This window comes from Microcaecilia unicolor, chromosome 4 (assembly GCF_901765095.1).
Source record: "Microcaecilia unicolor chromosome 4, aMicUni1.1, whole genome shotgun sequence".
In the NCBI taxonomy this organism is placed as follows: Eukaryota; Metazoa; Chordata; class Amphibia; order Gymnophiona; family Siphonopidae; genus Microcaecilia; species Microcaecilia unicolor.
Window position 1 is genome coordinate 249,228,310 of NC_044034.1, and position 18,813 is coordinate 249,247,122.

Consider the following 18,813-nt stretch of genomic DNA (forward strand, 5'->3'; position numbering starts at 1 on the left):
TAAAAAAGCCCCGTTTCTGATGCAAATGAAACGGGGGCTAGCAATGTTTTCTTCTGTGTGCATGTGGGAGTGTGTGTGTCCCTGCCCTCTGGCCTCTCTCCCCTCCCCCCTCTGAGTCCTTCACTGTTACAGAGCCAGCGATTTGATTTTGTGCTCTGCTGTTTTCCTTCACTGACTGTGTTACAGAGAGGGCGGGGCAGACACTCATAGGGAAACCGGATATCTCGCCCCCTTCACACTTCCGGCTGGAGGCTTCATAGAACGTTGGTGTTGCCTTTTATATATATATATATATATATATATATATATATATATATATATATATATATATATATACACACACACCTACTTTGTTCTATGTAATCAAATACCTTGTCAGTTCTACTTTTGTTATATTGTGAGCCACATTGAACTTGAATCCTATTTGAGATAATGTAGGATATAAATGTCATAAATAAATAAATATAAGTTCCTAGGGACAGAATGACCAAATCTACTGTTGCATTGGGAATCCCATTCCAAACAGCAGTGTACTGTAAATGTATAGACAGAAGTTCAAATCACACCTATGCAAATCTTTTTGAGAAAGCTGACATTAGGTGGAACACCAGTGCTGCCATGGCTTTGACATTATAAAGGCATTTCTATAAGCTAGTGCTTAAATGTTTGTTATAGAATACTAGCATTTACATGCATAATTGGTGCTAGTAATTGACACAAGCAAATGCTAGCTGCTATCCTGTAAGGGTGTATGCAAGTCACTAAACATGTAACTGTGAGGGGGGGGCATACATATGGGTGGAGCATGAGCATAAGGAACACAGGGAAGATGACAAAAGAAAAATGGTCTTGGGACATTGTAGAAAAGTTCAAGTTTATTGTGTAGCTCAATATACATGAAAAGTCCAAATGGATCAGACAGACATTCAGCTACACAATAAACTTGAACTTTTCTACATCGTCTCAAGACCATTTTTCTTTTGTCATCTTCGCTGTGTTCCCTGTGATTTCGAGTTTGCGATGACTGTGTTCTTGTGTTCACATCCAAATGGAGCATGAGCATGTCATGGGTATGTCACAAAGCAACACATACACCATATGGAATACATGTTGCATGGCACACTTAAGCACCCCAACTTACAAAAAAGAGAATTAAAGTGACCCATGTGATGGCAGAGATTTTGGAACCACTGCACATGTATAGTTCACTGTTCTGGAGAGCTGTAAGCTTTGGGAGCTTCGTTACATATTTTTATCCATTCCTGGCACCATTGGTGGTATTACCCATGTGTGAAAACTACATATTTATTTATTTATTGCATTTGTATCCCACATTTTCCCACCTATTTGCAGGCTCAATGTGGAATACAGAAAAAGTAAAAGAAACTACATTAGCACAGAATTATGACTATTTTCAATATTCTTCTGCAATTTTCTAGTGGCCTTGTCTTCTCTCAGTTGAGCACAATAGACTGACCTGGACAGTTGGAGAACAGAGGCGTGTGCGACTTCGTGAGGGGCTGCGCCTTGGACTGCAGCCTCTGCTTCGTAACATTTTAATCAGATTCTCAGTTTCTCTTTTGTAGTGATCCCTGTCTTCTTCCAAAGTCTTAACAAAAGAATCTAATTTAGAAGGACTCATCCCATGCCCCTTTCCAGCTTTTAAAATACGTGTTTTACCTGAATGTTAAAATGAAAACAAAGTTATTTTCCCAGTAATGTTGATGAATAAGAAATCAAGATATTTTATTTTAAATATATAAAGTCCTTCATATTCCTGGCTATTCAGAAATATTTACTGTTGAAGTCTCCATATTATATATATATATATATATATATATATATATATATATATACAGTGGTGGAAATAAGTATTTGATCCCTTGCTGATTTTGTAAGTTTGCCCACTGACAAAGACATGAGCAGCCCATAATTGAAGGGTAGGTTATTGGTAACAGTGAGAGATAGCACATCACAAATTAAATCCGGAAAATCACATTGTGGAAAGTATATGAATTTATTTGCATTCTGCAGAGGGAAATAAGTATTTGATCCCCCACCAACCAGTAAGAGATCTGGCCCCTACAGACCAGGTAGATGCTCCAAATCAACTCGTTACCTGCATGACAGACAGCTGTCGGCAATGGTCACCTGTATGAAAGACACCTGTCCACAGACTCAGTGAATCAGTCAGACTCTAACCTCTACAAAATGGCCAAGAGCAAGGAGCTGTCTAAGGATGTCAGTGACAAGATCATACACCTGCACAAGGCTGGAATGGGCTACAAAACCATCAGTAAGACGCTGGGCGAGAAGGAGACAACTGTTGGTGCCATAGTAAGAAAATGGAAGAAGTACAAAATGACTGTCAATCGACAAAGATCTGGGGCTCCACGCAAAATCTCACCTCGTGGGGTATCCTTGATCATGAGGAAGGTTAGAAATCAGCCTACAACTACAAGGGGGGAACTTGTCAATGATCTCAAGGCAGCTGGGACCACTGTCACCACGAAAACCATTGGTAACACATTACGACATAACGGATTGCAATCCTGCAGTGCCCGCAAGGTCCCCCTGCTCCGGAAGGCACATGTGACGGCCCGTCTGAAGTTTGCCAGTGAACACCTGGATGATGCCGAGAGTGATTGGGAGAAGGTGCTGTGGTCAGATGAGACAAAAATTGAGCTCTTTGGCATGAACTCAACTCGCCGTGTTTGGAGGAAGAGAAATGCTTCCTATGACCCAAAGAACACCGTCCCCACTGTCAAGCATGGAGGTGGAAATGTTATGTTTTGGGGGTGTTTCTCTGCTAAGGGCACAGGACTACTTCACCGCATCAATGGGAGAATGGATGGGGCCATGTACCGTACAATTCTGAGTGACAACCTCCTTCCCTCCGCCAGGGCCTTAAAAATGGGTCGTGGCTGGGTCTTCCAGCACGACAATGACCCAAAACATACAGCCAAGGCAACAAAGGAGTGGCTCAGGAAGAAGCACATTAGGGTCATGGAGTGGCCTAGCCAGTCACCAGACCTTAATCCCATTGAAAACTTATGGAGGGAGCTGAAGCTGCGAGTTGCCAAGCGACAGCCCAGAACTCTTAATGATTTAGAGATGATCTGCAAAGAGGAGTGGACCAAAATTCCTCCTGACATGTGTGCAAACCTCATCATCAACTACAGAAGACGTCTGACCGCTGTGCTTGCCAACAAGGGTTTTGCCACCAAGTATTAGGTCTTGTTTGCCAGAGGGATTAAATACTTATTTCCCTCTGCAGAATGCAAATAAATTCATATACTTTCCACAATGTGATTTTCCGGATTTAATTTGTGATGTGCTATCTCTCACTGTTACCAATAACCTACCCTTCAATTATGGGCTGCTCATGTCTTTGTCAGTGGGCAAACTTACAAAATCAGCAAGGGATCAAATACTTATTTCCACCACTGTATATATATATATATATATACACACACACACATACATACACACACACAATGCAATTAAAATGTATCAAAAAATTTGAACAGAAAGCACTACTTAGCTTTCACATCAAGGAAACACTGAAACCGCTGACACAATTGCATTTCAAGCCATGCTCTGTGTCAGGGGGGGAAGTTTCCTGGAAAAACAAAATCCCAATTTAGGGTGCTTATATAAATCACAGGAAATCATATTCTCAACAAAATCATATCAAAGCAATGGGTATTCAAGCTTCTATATTAGTCCATAGTTGTTCAGCCTAATGAATAAAGTAAAAAATGGCACCCTTCTTCATATACAAACTTTCACTTCAGTTTAACCAATCAAAGTAGCGGAGAGGCAAATGGGACCAAGCAGAGGAAGGAAAGCAATTCAGTCCCTTTGTTTAAACCATTTGGTTGGATAGATCTTAATTTATGAATCTATTGTTGTTCTTGATGGTTCAAAATACACATTTCATTGCCCCCATGGGGTAGGGGGGAACCATATGAATTATTTTCTATTTGATGACCTCCAAGCCATGAGCTGCAAATCTCCAATGCCCAAGAGGAGCCTTGTCAGCTCTGGTCCAACTCCTACTCTCATAAATCATGAAGTCCCTCAGAGTCAGCATTATCAGCTTTGCTTTTCAATTTGTATTTATCCTCCTTGAGTGTAGTGTTTCAGAAATTAGGGGTATCTTTTTGAATGTACGCTGATGTTATTCAGTTTTTTTCCCCATTTTTGTTGATCCCAACGATTTGTCTGGCACTTTTTATATATTTTGACAAGATTACCAATTGGATGCAACAGCATAGATTGCCCTTAAACCTCTCAAAAACTGAAATTATGTATGATGGCAGGCAATTAGGTCCTGCACTATCATCTTTTTTAAGAAATAAGGGAGTGGATTTTATGGTCAAATCCCTTCTTCATAGTTTGGGAGAAGGGAGTGGATTTTATGGTCAAACCCTTTCTTCATAGTTTGGGAGAAGGGAGTGGATTTTATGGTCAAACCCTTTCTTCATAGTTTGGGAGTAAAGTTGGATTCTAATTTATCTATGCAAAGGCAAGTCGACAGTGTAATTTCAACTTCTTTTTTCCAACTTCACGCTCTCAGTAAATTAAAGAGGATGATTTCCGATTACGACTTTCAGACAATCATGCAGAACCAGGTCATAAGACTAGATTTCTGTATTTCTCTTTATTTGGCATGTCTACTGCCAGAGCCCAGGCTCTCTAGGCTGTCCAAAATTCAGCTGCATGTTTACTTGCTGGTACATGAAGATCTGATCATATTACATCTATTTTGAAGAGGCTTCATTGAGTACCTGTAAGATTTTGTATAATGTTTGAAGTACTGCTTTTAATTCATCAATGGGTTTACTCCACGGTTCCAAAGTATTTTTTGAACGCTTTATCTATGTACTAGCCAAAGCATTTGTTACATCCTGAAACTGTTAAGCAATTGTGTGTTCCTGTCAGTCATTTGGTCAATACATGTAGCCAAGCGTTTTCTATTGCAGGAGCAAGTCTATGGAATCATTTGCCTGGACATTTGAGATTTCGTTCCAGTAGACAACAATTTAAGTGTCCGGCTTCTTCCCTGGAAGCACTGGGTTTGTGAGCCCTTGGACCACTACTGTGGAGCGGCAGTGGCAGGCAAGGTCACCTTCAAAGCAGAGACGAGGCAAGGCTGGACTGGAACCCCGGACTGGAGTTCTGCACTGGAATACACAGGACTGGAACGCACCGGACGGGTGTGCACTGGACTGGAACCCACTGGACTGGTACACACGGGACCGGAACCCCCTGGACAGGAACACACTGGACCTAGGCTTCACCTATGCTTAGCCACCGTTCCCCGAGGGTTGAGCCCTCAGGTTCAGGCAGCTGGCAGGGCTTACAGGAAAACCGGAACTGGAACTAGCAAGTAGGAACAACAGGAATCAGGATACAGAAGTGCCTCCAGGCACCTAGGCAAAAGCAAGGCAGACAGGCAGGGAATGTCTGGGTTCTGGCAATAGTCAGGTCTGGCCACAGGCAGAGAATATCCGGGTTCAGGCAGTAGTCAGGCCAGGCAGCAGGCAGCAAGTATCGGGGTTCAGGCAGTAGTCGGGTCAGGCAGCAAGTATCGGGGGTCAGGCAGCAGGCAGAGAGTAGTCAGATTGAGGCAATGGTCAGGTCAAGCAGCAAGCAGAGAATATCTGGGTACAGGCAGCAGTCAGGTCAGACAGCAGGCAGAGAGTAGTCAGATTCAGGCAATGGTCAGGTCAAATAGCAAGACTATGGCTGGAGCTCCAGTAGCAAGGAGGACTGGCAGCGGACAGGACTAGGGCTCAAGCTCCAGAAGCAAAGGAAAACACACACGGGAAAACCAGAAAGCTAAACACAAGAAAACTAGTAAAGTTGTACACAAGCTAACAAGAAAGCTATACCCAAGCTAGCTAGTCACAAGCTAGAAACTCACACTAAGCAAAACACAGGAGAACTAGTAAAGCTGTACACAAGCTAACAAGCAAAGCTACGCCCAAGCTAACTAGTCACACGCTAGGAACTCACACAACACAACACACAGGCACACAGGAGAACTAGTAAAGCTGTACACAAGCCAACAAGAAAAGCTATGCCCAAGCTACTAGTAACAAGCTAGAAACTCACACTGAACTGGACATTAAGAAACATTTGAAAAACGAGACAAAGTCAAACAGGACTAGCTGTCCATCCTACATAAATCAACTGACATGGGCAAAGGACAATGTAAACAACAAATGTGGACTCACATGTAGTATCTCCTATGGCTTTAATGTTAATTCCTATGTTTGGACAAGTTCAAATTAACCTCCATTAATGGTTCTGAAATGCTTTAAAAGCTCACCAGAGTTCTTCCCTCCTTTATACGCAATAACTTGAAAATCCAAAAAGAAGGGGAGAGTAGACAACACCAACTAGTACTTTCTCAGAATCTTTACCACTTCTGAGGTTCCCACCATATATGGGAGTACCCAGGTCACTATCATACTCTTCATGGGTCCGATACTGTAATAACCATTCTCGATGAGCAAATTTAGCTTGCTATCATGTCTGATGAATGAGAGATCTAGGGTATCTGCGACTGGAGAAACATTCCATCAATACGTCCGCTTGAGTATTAAATTCCTCATCTGTAGAGTAGATTTGTTTTATCTGATGGGCAGACTGAGTTTAAGATGGTACGGATGGTGGCTAGTAAATCTCAGGTGATTGTTTCTATCTGTACTCTTCTGATATACTGTAGTCATAATCACCCCTTGACTCTTCCTAATATTTAAAAATCAAAAAATGAAATAGATTGGTCACAAGTCATAGTAAATTTCAAATTAACATCCAGTCTCTTCAGTCTGCTCAAAAAGGGAATCTAACTCTGGCCTGGAACTAAGCCAAATTAAAATAATCTATACCAAAAACACAACTTCTGAAATTCCGCTTGTGAACATGAACAGCAGCAAGTTTTTGCCGTGATGGTGGTTGTGTAGTCCCTCGCCCAAGCCTACTATTTATCGGATTAAAGAAAATCTGACAGCGCGCTGGTGTGTTTAGATCAAGCGCATGGACCTTGTTATACACAGTGCTTGTGGGGATCATGCGTTAGTACAAGCAATGTACAAGAAAAGCTGGCTGTGTGAATGAAGATGCAGCTGAAGCAACTAAACTTGTTTTAAGACCAGCAGCGCTTGGAAAGACAATATTTTGAGCTTTAAAGTCAATATTGATGAACTGTGTGATATACATTATGTGATACATCATGCTCATGTTGTTTGTGGGCACGTTGACAACGGTCAACGATATTTGAAGTTATTAATAGCAGGCAGTAAGGGCCAGTGGTGTATGAATGTAGATGGATGTGAGTGTAGTCAGATGATGTATGTCACCTATTTTGTAATAACACAATTGGTGATAATAAAAAGTTAAGGTTTTGATATATCACTGGAGTTTTTTTTAGTGTGTTAGAGTAAAGTTTAACTCCGGTATTTATTCTTTATCCTCTATTTTTTGGATTGGTGGTATATATTGTACAAACGTTTCTGGATAAAGTGGCCACTGAAGGGGCAAATATGGCCCCCCTAGCTAAGTAGTGCTTTATGTTTATATATATATATATATATATATATATATATATATATATATATATATATATATATATATATATATATATAACCTATGATTACAATTGCTCTGCACAACTGGAGACATCAAGAGTATGAAGGTCCTTACATATTTATTTTAAAAAACCCAAATATGATGATAAATATGCTGATATATTATTGATGAACCTTGATTGCTTTGGAGTGTACAGATTTCCTTATATATTTTATAAAGGAAACATAGGCCATAAATTATTTCATAAATTAGGTTCCCACAGTAGTGTGCAAATGCTGATGCACACATTTTACACCAGTTCCAAGGTAAGTGTAAATGTGTGAATGTATTCATATTTTTTTTTAAGTACATGCATACATCACAACTCTGCCCCTGCTCCACCCAAACTACATACACCCCTGAAAATGCCTATACTTAGCATGTAAGTGCACACCATTTTGTAAGCACATATATATGTGTGTATACACCCATTCAATTTTATAAAATGCCTTTTCCTCATGTAAAACAGGTTTTGCATGCAGAAAAACCTTTATAAAATTACCCCAAAGACCAATTTGCCCATTCACTCTTTTCATTATTTAGGACTATACTGCTAAGGATACATATTTCATAAAATATGTGCAAAAGTGTGTAAAATAAAATGGGAAAGTTGTGTGTGCCTCACAGCAGGTGAAACTTTGTGTGGGAGCTTCTTGAAGGATAATTTTATGAAGAGGTATGTTTATAAGTTCCCTATATAAAGTAGGAATAACTTATGTGAAAAATCACCACCAATGGTTGTTAGGTTTTTAATCAACAATCAAAAAAAAACCCAGGGAGAAATAAACCCAACTACTGTAATTCAAAAAACAAGGTTTGTAGAAAATTGCCAAGAATTAATTCCCTCAGGGGTCCTGTATGATATACCTCATTAAATAAATGGACACTTCAAAGCTCCCAGTAGAGGACAATAGAACATCTATTAGACAACCTCTGTCTTACAGGGGAGTCTCGTTATCATCACTGGTGTCGGAGACCAGGAAGAAAAAAAAAGAATCGGTGCAAAAAAACTCCAGGGGACATTCATGAAATTACGTGGAAGTACTTTTAAAATTAATAGGAGGAAATATTTTTTCATTCAAAGAATGGTTAAGCTATGGAACTCGTTGCTAGAGGATGTGGTAACAGCAGTTAGCATATCTGGGTTTAAAAAAGGTTTGGATAAGTTCCTGGAGGAAAAGTACATAGTTTGTTGTTGAGACAGACATGTGGGAAGACACTGCCCTGGGATTGGTAGCATGGAATGTTGCTACTAATTGGGTTTCTGTCAGATACTTGTGACCTGGATTGGCCACTGTTGGATGTAAGATACTGGATTAGATAGACCACTAGTCTGGCCCAGTATGGCTATTCTTTTTTTTTCTTAACTTTAAATTTTTATTGAAATAACATCTCAAACATAACAATGAGCCATTGGCTCCAGCGCAACAATTTAATTTTTATTTTAACATTATGCTTATAACCCTTTTATCCCCCCTATTTCCCCCACCCTTCCCCCCTCTCCCCCTCCACTAACCCCTCAACAACTGATTCTCCCAACAGTATGGCTATTCTTATGTTCTCATCTTGTACAGACCTCCATTCCTCCCTCAGCACTCCGTCCCCAGCTCATTTCTCTAATGTTGCTAAGGGAACTTGCAGTGTCCAGTGATAAGTATGGCAACAAGTTGTGAGTGAATGAAATGACTAAATCAGTGTACATGTGTAGGCTGCAGAGTAGCCCTTTCTACTTCTGTGTTCTCAGTATGAGACGAAGTCTATAAGCATTTGGTTTTGCATTTACTCTTCTTTTCAAATACAAGCTCAAGGTAAATTATGTACAGGTACAAAATGCATTTGCCTTTCCAAAAGAACTTAAAGTATAAGAGTCCCATTAACTATAGTGTACAAAAAGTTGCAAATTTAGCACAGGAATTACCACCACAGAATTCTGAAGGATTTATTAACCTGTGCTACTGGTCTACCACAGGCAGAATTTTGGATTTAGCTCACGACTTTTCATTAGTAGCTTAAGGTGAGTTACATTCAAGTATAGTAGGTTATTTTTCGCTCTCTCTAGAAGGCTTACTATCTGAAACTGTGCAATGAGGTGCATACTTGCATGCAACTTTAGAGCAGGCACGTTCAGAGGAGAAGTTTGAGTTGAGTGAGGGCAAGTTTATAATTCACATGCTGTATTTTACCAAATATGAATGTACTTTACATGCTAACATTTTCATCTTCTCTTGAGCAAACATACATGTCCATTGCTTCAATCTAGCCACTATTTCTGTAGTATTTGGGGTAGTATTTTACAAAGACATACATGTGCCTATGCGGTGTTCACACATAGCCAACCTTTTGTAATACTCCTCTCTTAAGGCCCTCATTTGAGAAGAATCGGTCCTAGCACTTAGCTCTGCTCTTCACCACTGGTCGCTTTACACGCTCCAGCATAGATTCCATTCATCATTGCTCTCTGAATTTTGTTGCTTAAGTATTCCTCAACCAACTTTCAGCCCTTCTTCCATACCATCCAATTTACTTAGCAGTTGTCTGTGTGGAAAAGTTTCAAAAGCCTTACTTACACCCAGGTTTGCAAGATATACTGTACCTTCCTGATTCATTACTATAGTCACTTCATTAAAGGGCTCAATCAAGCTGGTCTAGGAAGATCTTTCTTTTGTAAAACCATGTTTTCTAGTATACTGTATCTACTTGATTCAACTTGGTGCTACAAAATCTTTCAGTTTAATATTGTTTCCATAGTTTTGACCACTACTGAAGTCAGACTAATGGATTTGTAATTGACTGCCTCCAACTTGTACATGGCTGACATAGAAGCATATTTTGAATACCTGCTCTTTCAAACTTTAAAACCTGTGTGCTAAGTCTGTTTTTGTCTTCCTGGAGCTGATCTAACAAGATGTTGAATGTCTGATTTTCTCTTTTCGTTTCTTCTAACTCTGTCTCTGCTTTTGTTAGGTACCGCTTGCAAGATTCAGCATCCTATATAAAATAAAACAAACATATACTACATATAGATATTTTAACTATAAAACAGTATGTTGTAAACATTATGTTTTTATTTATAAAGCACCTTAAACAGGGTGCTTTGCAGCAAATTACATACAAGTTTGAAAAGAGTTTAAAGTCTAAGTGGGTGCTTGGAGCTTTGTGAGAAAAAGTAATTTATCCAAGATCATGAGTATCAGTGGCTTATAGGAAGTGCAGTTTTCAAAAGTCACTTTCTTGTGTAAATGGCTACTAACATGGGTAAAACAGCTATTTTAAAAGTGCCCACCTTGAAAGAGGTAGGCAACATGATATCAGTCCTCACAAGTAGGATGACATCAACCAACACAGCCTGAGGCCAGACCAATATTTACAAGCTGTAGATCTTTCTGGAGGGCTCCACTGAAAATGTTCAGGAGTTGCCATGCCAGCAATATCACATGGAGCCATTTAGTTCTGTTACTAGCTATAGCAAGAAGCCAACTCTTTGGGGAGGCAAAAGGGTTTTGTAAGAATATCTGTTACAGCTAATCAACTCTGCTTTCTCTAAAGACAAACAAGATAATAAAGAATATTCAGTCCTTACAAGTAAGAATCCCTAGTTACATATTGCCTTTAGAAAGGGGGAAAGCATAGTACAAGCAAACGAATGCAAACAGGCATAGATAGCCAACATGTTTTTTATGGCAAAGAGCCATTTGAACAATTTTTCTTTTCCTAAAGCAACCTGAAAATAATAAAAATTGGCCCGAGGAGCACTGTTCCCCCTATGCTGAGTGGGAGTCCTCCACCTACAGTTCTGCCATTGGAGGGTGCTCTTTCACTACCATATTTTCAACAGTGAGAGATAGAGGAACTCTGCAGGACTCTGGGGAACCTACCTATCCTTAGTAATTGGGAGCACAATATTACGAACACTACAGAGGTGGGATGGAGTTAGCTTCTAAACTTCACACAGATTTTAAGGACAGATTGACCAAACCTACTGTTACACTGGGAGTCTAACAGCAATGTAATTTGATTATTCTGAAATATTTTTATTAGAAATTATGAAATTGTATCACCCCTGAGGAAAAAGGCAATATCATGCTCACCCCATTCTCAAAACTCATATAGCTAAGAAAAGTAATATATCAAATTCTGGACCTATTGCATCAATCTCTCTATTTGTAAAACTTATGGAAGGTCTAGTAGCCAAACAACTGATGAAATACCTCTCTCACTTCTCTCTGTTACATAAATCAGTCAGGTTTCAGGCCAAAGTATAGTACAGAAACAGTACTCTCAGTCCTTGCATCCAAGTTTAAAAGAAAAATAAGTGCAGGAAAGAAAATTATCGTTCTCCAATGTGACATATCCAACACATTCAATGTCGATCATAACATCTTATTAAAATGATTGGACAAGATAGGAATACAGTAACATAGTAAGTGATAGCACATAAAGACCTGTACGGTCCATCCAGTTTGCCCAAGATAAACTTATTTAACTTGATATGCGATACTTTATATATATACCCGAGTTTGATTTATCCTTTCCATTCTCAGGGCACAGACCGTATAGGTCTAACAAAGCACTTTTCTTGTACTAAAAGTTCTGAAGCTAACATTGAAGCCCCTTAAAATTTACACTCAAGCCCATCCCTATCTATTCAGTCACGATCAGGGCGTAGACCACAGAAGTCTGCCCAGCACCGGTTTCGCTTCCCAATTACCAGCGCCTCCACCCAATCTCTGCTAAGATTCCATGGATCCATTCCTTCTAAACAGGATTTCTTTGTGTTTATCCCACGCACGTTTGAATTCCATTACAGTTTTCATCTCCACCACCTCCCGCAGGAGGGCATTCCACGTATCCACTACCCTCTCCGTGAAAAAAATACTTCCTGACATTACTCCTGAGTCTGCCCTCCTTCAACCTCAATTCATGTCCTCTAGTTCTACCACCTTCCTGTCTCCAGAAAAGGTTTGTTTATGAATTAATACCTTTCAAATATTTGAACGTCTATATCAGGTCACCCTTGTTTTTCCTTTCCTCCAAAGTATACATGTTTTGGTCAGCAAGTCTCTCCTCGTACACTTTGCAACGTAAATCCCATACCATTTTCGTAGCTTTTCTTTGCACCACTTCCAGTCTTTTTACATCCTTAGCTAGATATGGCCTCCAAAACTGAACACAATACTCCACTTGGGGTCTCATCAATGACTTACAGAGGGGCATCAACACCTCGTTTTTTCTGCTAGTTATACCCCTTTCTATGCAGCCTAGCATCCTTCTGGACATGGTCGTCACCTTGTCACATTGTTTCTTCACCTTCAGATCCTCGGACACCAACACCCCAAGGTCTCTCTCCTGAGTCAAGCTTACTAATCTCTCCCCTCCTATCATCTCTCTTTCGGGTTTCTGCACCCCAAGTGCATCACTCTGCACTTCTTGGCATTAAATTTTAAACTATATCACAATAATTTTCCTGGGATACCTGTTCTTTCTGGTTTCACATTTTACTTCTTGTATTTAATACTAAGAAACCGTTACGCCTAATTTTTATATTTTTTATCTTGCTGTGACTTTTGTACTGCACCTAATATTATTTTAAACATGAATGACAGTGCTCAGTTGTTACATATTACTCCAGTCATGTTTATCTTAGTAATATGTTATAACCCACATCATTGCACCATAGCCCTCCCTGCCTCCTTGTGTAAAAAATAAAATCAGAAACAGTAATAACAACGTATATTCATGTTTTAGTAGGGAACAGTTCTCCCGAAGAAGCTTGAGACAAGTGAAACACAGCTTGTGTTGAGAACGAGAACCCAGCAGAAATGGAAAACGAGTGGCACTGAAGGCATGCGAGTACACAAGGAGGCAGGGAGGGCTATGGTGCAATGATGTGGGTTATAACATATTACTAAGATAAACAAGACCAAAGTAATATGTAACAACTGAGCACTGTCATTAATGTTTAAAATAATATTAGGTGCAGCACAAAAGACACAGCAAGATAAAAAAAAAATAAGGCATAACGTTTTCTTAGTAGTAAGTACAAGAATTAAATTTTAACTGCCAGACCCTTGACCATTCTTCTAACGTTCGGAGATCCCCTCTCATCGTTTCTACTCCCTCCAGGGTATCCACTCTATTGGCTATTTTCATGTCATCCGCAAAAAGGAAAACCTTTCCTCTTGTATATCTGGATCTTCAAAAGGCATTTGATAAAATACCTCATGAAAAACTCCAGAGGAAATTGGAGAGTCATGGGATAGGAGGTAGTGTTCTACTGTAGATTAAATACTAGTTAAAAGACAGAAATCAGAGTAGGGTTAAATGGTCAGTATTCTCAATGGAGAAGGGTAGATAGTTGGGTTCCCCAGGAGTCTGTGCTGGGACCGCTGCTTTTTAACATATTTATAAATGATCTAGAGATGGGAGTAATTAGTGATGTAATTACATTTGCAGACTACACAAAGTTATTCAAAGTTGTTAAACTGCAAGAGGATTGTGAAAAATTACAAAAGGACCTTAAAAGACTGGAAGACTGGGCATCCAAATGGCAGATGTCATTTAATGTGAGCAAGTGCAAAGAGATGCATGTGGGAAAGAGGAACCCAAACTATAGCTGCGTAATGAAAGGTTCCACAACAGGAGTCACCAACCACAAAGGGATCTAGGCGTCATCGTTGATGATACATTGAAACCCTCTGCTCAGTGTAAGCGGCTAAGAAAGAAAATAAAACGTTTGGTATTATTAGGAAAGGAACAGAAAACAAAAATGAGGACATTATTATGTTTTTGTATCGCTCCATGGTGCGACTGCACCTTGAATATTGTGTGCAAATCTGGTCACTGCATTTCAAAAAAATATAGTGGAATTAGAAAAGGTAAAGAGAAGGGCAACAAAAAAAATAAAGGGGATGGGATAACTACCCTACGAGGAAAGGCTAAAGCTGCTAGGGTTCTTCAGCTTGAAGAAAAGACAGCTGAGGGGAGATATGATAGAGGTCTATAAAATGAGTGGAGCGGAACGGGTAGACGTGAATTGCTTGTTTACTCTTTCCAAAAATACTAGGACTAGGGGGCATGAAATGAAGCTACAAAGTAGTAAATTTAAAACGAATCGGAGAAAACACTTCTTCACTCAACATGTAATTAAACTCGGGAATTCAATGCCAGAGAATGTAGTAAAAGAAGTTAGCTTAGTGGGGGTTTAAGAAAGGTTTGGATAGCTTCCTAAAAGAAAAGTCTATAAACCATTATTAAAATGGACTCAGGGAAAATCCACTACTTATTTCTATGATAAGCAGCATAAAATGTATTGTACTGTTTTGGGATATTGCCAGGTACTTGTGACTTGGATTGGACACTGTTGGAAACAGGATACTGGGCTTCATGTACTTTCAGTCTGTCCCAGTATGGCAACGCTTATATTCTTAATGGGATTATTGGCACCCTTAACATTCCATGTACCCAGTTTTATACCATTAACCCCCATTAAAGCATAGCTCCCACCATGACCAATTAACCACACCCTGCCATGCATCCCACCACCAAACTGTTTCCCCCCCACCCAATCAACCTTGCTTTCCTCTCTTTTTTATCTTGCACATTCTCTATTGTTACATCCTCCTGTCCCCCTCCCCCATCCCCCCACAGAAATATCCAGGCAGCAAACCTTTTCAGAGATCACCCTACCTTATACATTCATTTAACACACACTGTTCTCACAGCCAACCGTATCACACAGCCAACCACATTACATACCCCAACCCTCCTCCAAATGTTCTTGTCTAGAATCTCACACATTCTGACACATGCTGCTTCTATCTCATGCCAAGCAACCATAAGATTGGATAGTCCAACTAACAAGCACAACACCATCTTGCACTCTTTGATCATCTCTGTGGTAGTGGTGGTCAATCTGTAGTCAGGCAGTTCACAAACCCCATCATGCTGTTCCACTCTTCACCATTCCTATTTGTTCTGTATGTTCTTATATCCAATGGAGGCTGTAGATCCTCCTGACCCAGCACCTCTTTGCCCTTTTCTCCATAGGTTTAAGATAAGGCTCCAGGTTTTTCAGTGAGACAAAGTCCTTCCACCATCCTTCAAGCTGCACAAGCACCCTGAGTATAGTAATTTGAAGGAAGTGTTCTGCTTCCAAAGTATTCTCTTAATTGGTACGTATACCGTCCTTTCCTTCTGCGCTTCGTAACTGCAATTTGCTGTCCCTCAAACTCCACCCAAGATAGTTCTCCAGCTTTCATTAATATCCATTCCTTAGTTGTGAATTTGTGGAACTTCACTAGCATCAGCATGGGTTATTTTTGTCCCTCTTGTCTCCGTCCGAGGACCTCATGCATTTAGTCGACCATTGTACGACCATCTTCCCTGCATTTCAGAACTTGAGCTAACATAACTGTCCACAAAATATAGAGTGTCTCTTCCCTTCACTTGCTCGGACAACCCCAAAATGCAAATACTGGACCCTCGTGAACAATCCTCCTTGACCTTATCCTAGAGTGCCTGCATGTTCTTCAGATGAGATATGGTGGTTGCCGCCCCTGACTCACAATCCTCCATGACACAGCTTTCAAGCTCTTTCACTGGGGTGGGGGGTGTAATCTTCTAATTTCACCTCCAGCCCAGAAGCTCCTTGTGACTCTGGGCAAGTCACTTAACCCTCCATTGCCCCATGTAAGACGCATTGAGCCTGCCATGAATGGGAAAGTGCGGGGTACAAATGTAACAACAAAAAAAAGAAAAAAGAAAAAAAGTGCACTTCTTGAAATCACTGGCCTTCTTTATTTGATGGGACACTGGGCAAAACACAGCCTCAGTGAAATCAAATGACTTATTGGTAAAATTCCAAAAATATCACTTGATGCAGTGCAGGCTGTGGCTACACACACAAAAAAAAAAAAAATTATACAGTTGATCAAAACGCCCTAACAGGATATCTAATGAGTAACAAGCTGAAGTCCCTCAGAAAATCATGAAAAAGGTAACAAAATTTTAAGAGAAAAAAAAACCCAAACACACACCCACTGGCAAAAAGAAGCCACTGCATTCAATGGAAAAAATAGAAATAAGACGGCCCTGTGTGTTAGCACTGGCATGGGAACTCCTGCACATGATTGGTAGAAAACTCCAGAAAGCTCTGCTCTAATCTCAGGCTCCATCATATGACACCATCCTGCTTGTGAGAACTGCTATTCTACTTGTCCTGGAAGCTTTCATGAAGGCATTCCTGAGGTTGAATTAGGTCAGGGGAGGCAATAACATACATAGTTTTGCATTTTTAAGACTATGCATGCTATTTTTCAAGGATAAATTTCCCACAGAAAAAGCTGGTGAAAATCTGTGCAGACATGTTTTCCAGGGCAATTTTTAGAGATGAAAATAATGCCTCATGCCCTGGTCTGTCTTATCTCTGTGCATAAATGAGGTCTGTGTGGTGTATGCAATATTTTACATTACAATTAGCACTTACAGACCGTGCGGCTTACAAACAAAGAGTAGGGCAAACCCTAGAGCATACATAAAATATATGATACAAACTTCTAAAATAACAAAGTTATTAACAGCTTTTAAAAGGTTATTTAGACTCATAACATGTTCTCTATCTTACAAAGAATGGGGCAGACCCTAAAACTTAACATAATACTGAAGCCATAAAATTATCACAATTCAGCATAGTGCAAACTTCTGGAATAATCAAGTTTTTAAGAAATTTTAAAAAACTCATATAGTTAGGCTCATAAGACTAGATTCTATATATAGCACCTAAAAAGTCAGCGCTGAAACGAAATATGCCTAGGTGTATTCTATAAAGTATGCCTAAAATTAGGCATACTTTATAAAATAAGTCTAAATTTTGGCACGGTTTATAGAATACGCCGAACACCCATCCGTGCGACTAAATTTAGTCACGGGCAGTTACGTCAAGTAAAACTTGGTGTAAATACCGATGCCTAAATTACGCGCGGACTAGGTGTATTCTATAACTACATACATAGGTTTTAGAAATGCCCACAACTTGCCCATTCCATGGCCATGCCCCTTTTTCAACTATGTGACTTAGAATTTACGCACATCACGTTATAAAATACACTTAGGTAGTTCTGTGCATAAATTCTAATGCCAATTAGTTTCAATAATTGCTTGTAGAGTGGCAATTATCAGTGTTGACTGGCTTGTTAACTAATTAAGTTATGCGATCAAATCCAGACTACGACTGGATTTGTGTAAGAAACTAAAGACACTCAATACAGACTACCGAGTATAACATATGTTTCTTAGCAGCATATTCCACCATTTCACTGCTTGATATGGAACAGTTAAGGAGAATTCCATATTATAAATTATACATTGAGGTAAAGTAGGGTTACCATATTTTGTCCCCCAAAAAGGAGGACATGCCCCGCCCCCTTTCACGCCCCACCCCCTGTCACACACCCAGACACTCCCCCTTCCCCGTCACCCCCCTTCCCTTACTACTGCCCTGGTGGTCTAGTGACCTCTTCGTGGCAGGAAAGAGCCGCCTCTTTCCTGCCCGGAGTGCTGCCCTGCATGCATCCTTTCTGCTCATGATCTCAGCGCCGATTCAAAATGGCCGCCGAGAGTTGAAGTCTCGCGAGGTCACGTCAACTCTCGGTGGCCATTTTGAATTGGTGCAGTGTGCCCATACATGTGGAATGTTCATCAAGTAGTGGGATTGTTTAAACTTTGGAAAATGTTATCTTTATATCAATGTTTTAATGATCCTCCCACTATAGCTTATAAGTGAGGTCAAACATCATTAGGTGAGATGTTATCATGCAAACGGATAGATTATTTGGGAACTAAGGTTATGGTGTCAACAATGTCAGTGGTGTGCACAATCACTGGTAGGGAAAAACGTGGTCTCACCTTGTTAAGGGTCACGTTATTCATGCTAGACATAACACGGATCGTAATTCTGATAATGTCATTTAATTCAATGTCCCTGTTCTTTAATTTACATTGGACGTTCTAGTCACCCAATTAAAAATTGGTTGACTGAACATAAGCCAAGGATTATGAACAATGTTTTGATGGCTCCCAGGGCCGTGCCGATGTGGTAAGCGGAGTAAGCAAGGCAGGGGGGCGCCTGCCTTCGAGGGGCGCTGCTGCCCTGCAGTCCCTGCCTTTCGCTCACTT

At 40.2% G+C, this 18,813-nt stretch overlaps 1 protein-coding gene across 8 annotated transcripts in view; it reads right to left on the reverse strand.

Annotated features, from left to right (window-relative positions):
• The window catches only part of TSGA10 (testis specific 10), a 302,307-nt gene that overhangs the window by 240,230 nt on the left and 43,264 nt on the right, over positions 1-18,813 (reverse strand). For 4 of the 8 annotated variants that reach the window (XM_030201396.1, XM_030201399.1, XM_030201397.1 and 1 more), the window contains 2 exons: positions 10,479-10,629; positions 1,478-1,680 (listed from right to left, as the gene is read on the reverse strand). The exons of 2 other annotated variants lie outside the window; for them this stretch is intronic. In XM_030201396.1, the coding sequence (XP_030057256.1) occupies positions 1,478-1,680; positions 10,479-10,629 (354 nt within the window). The remainder of the gene's footprint in view (positions 1-1,477; positions 1,681-10,478; positions 10,630-18,813) is intronic. 2 more of the 8 variants (XM_030201402.1, XM_030201403.1) reach the window with 1 other exon arrangement.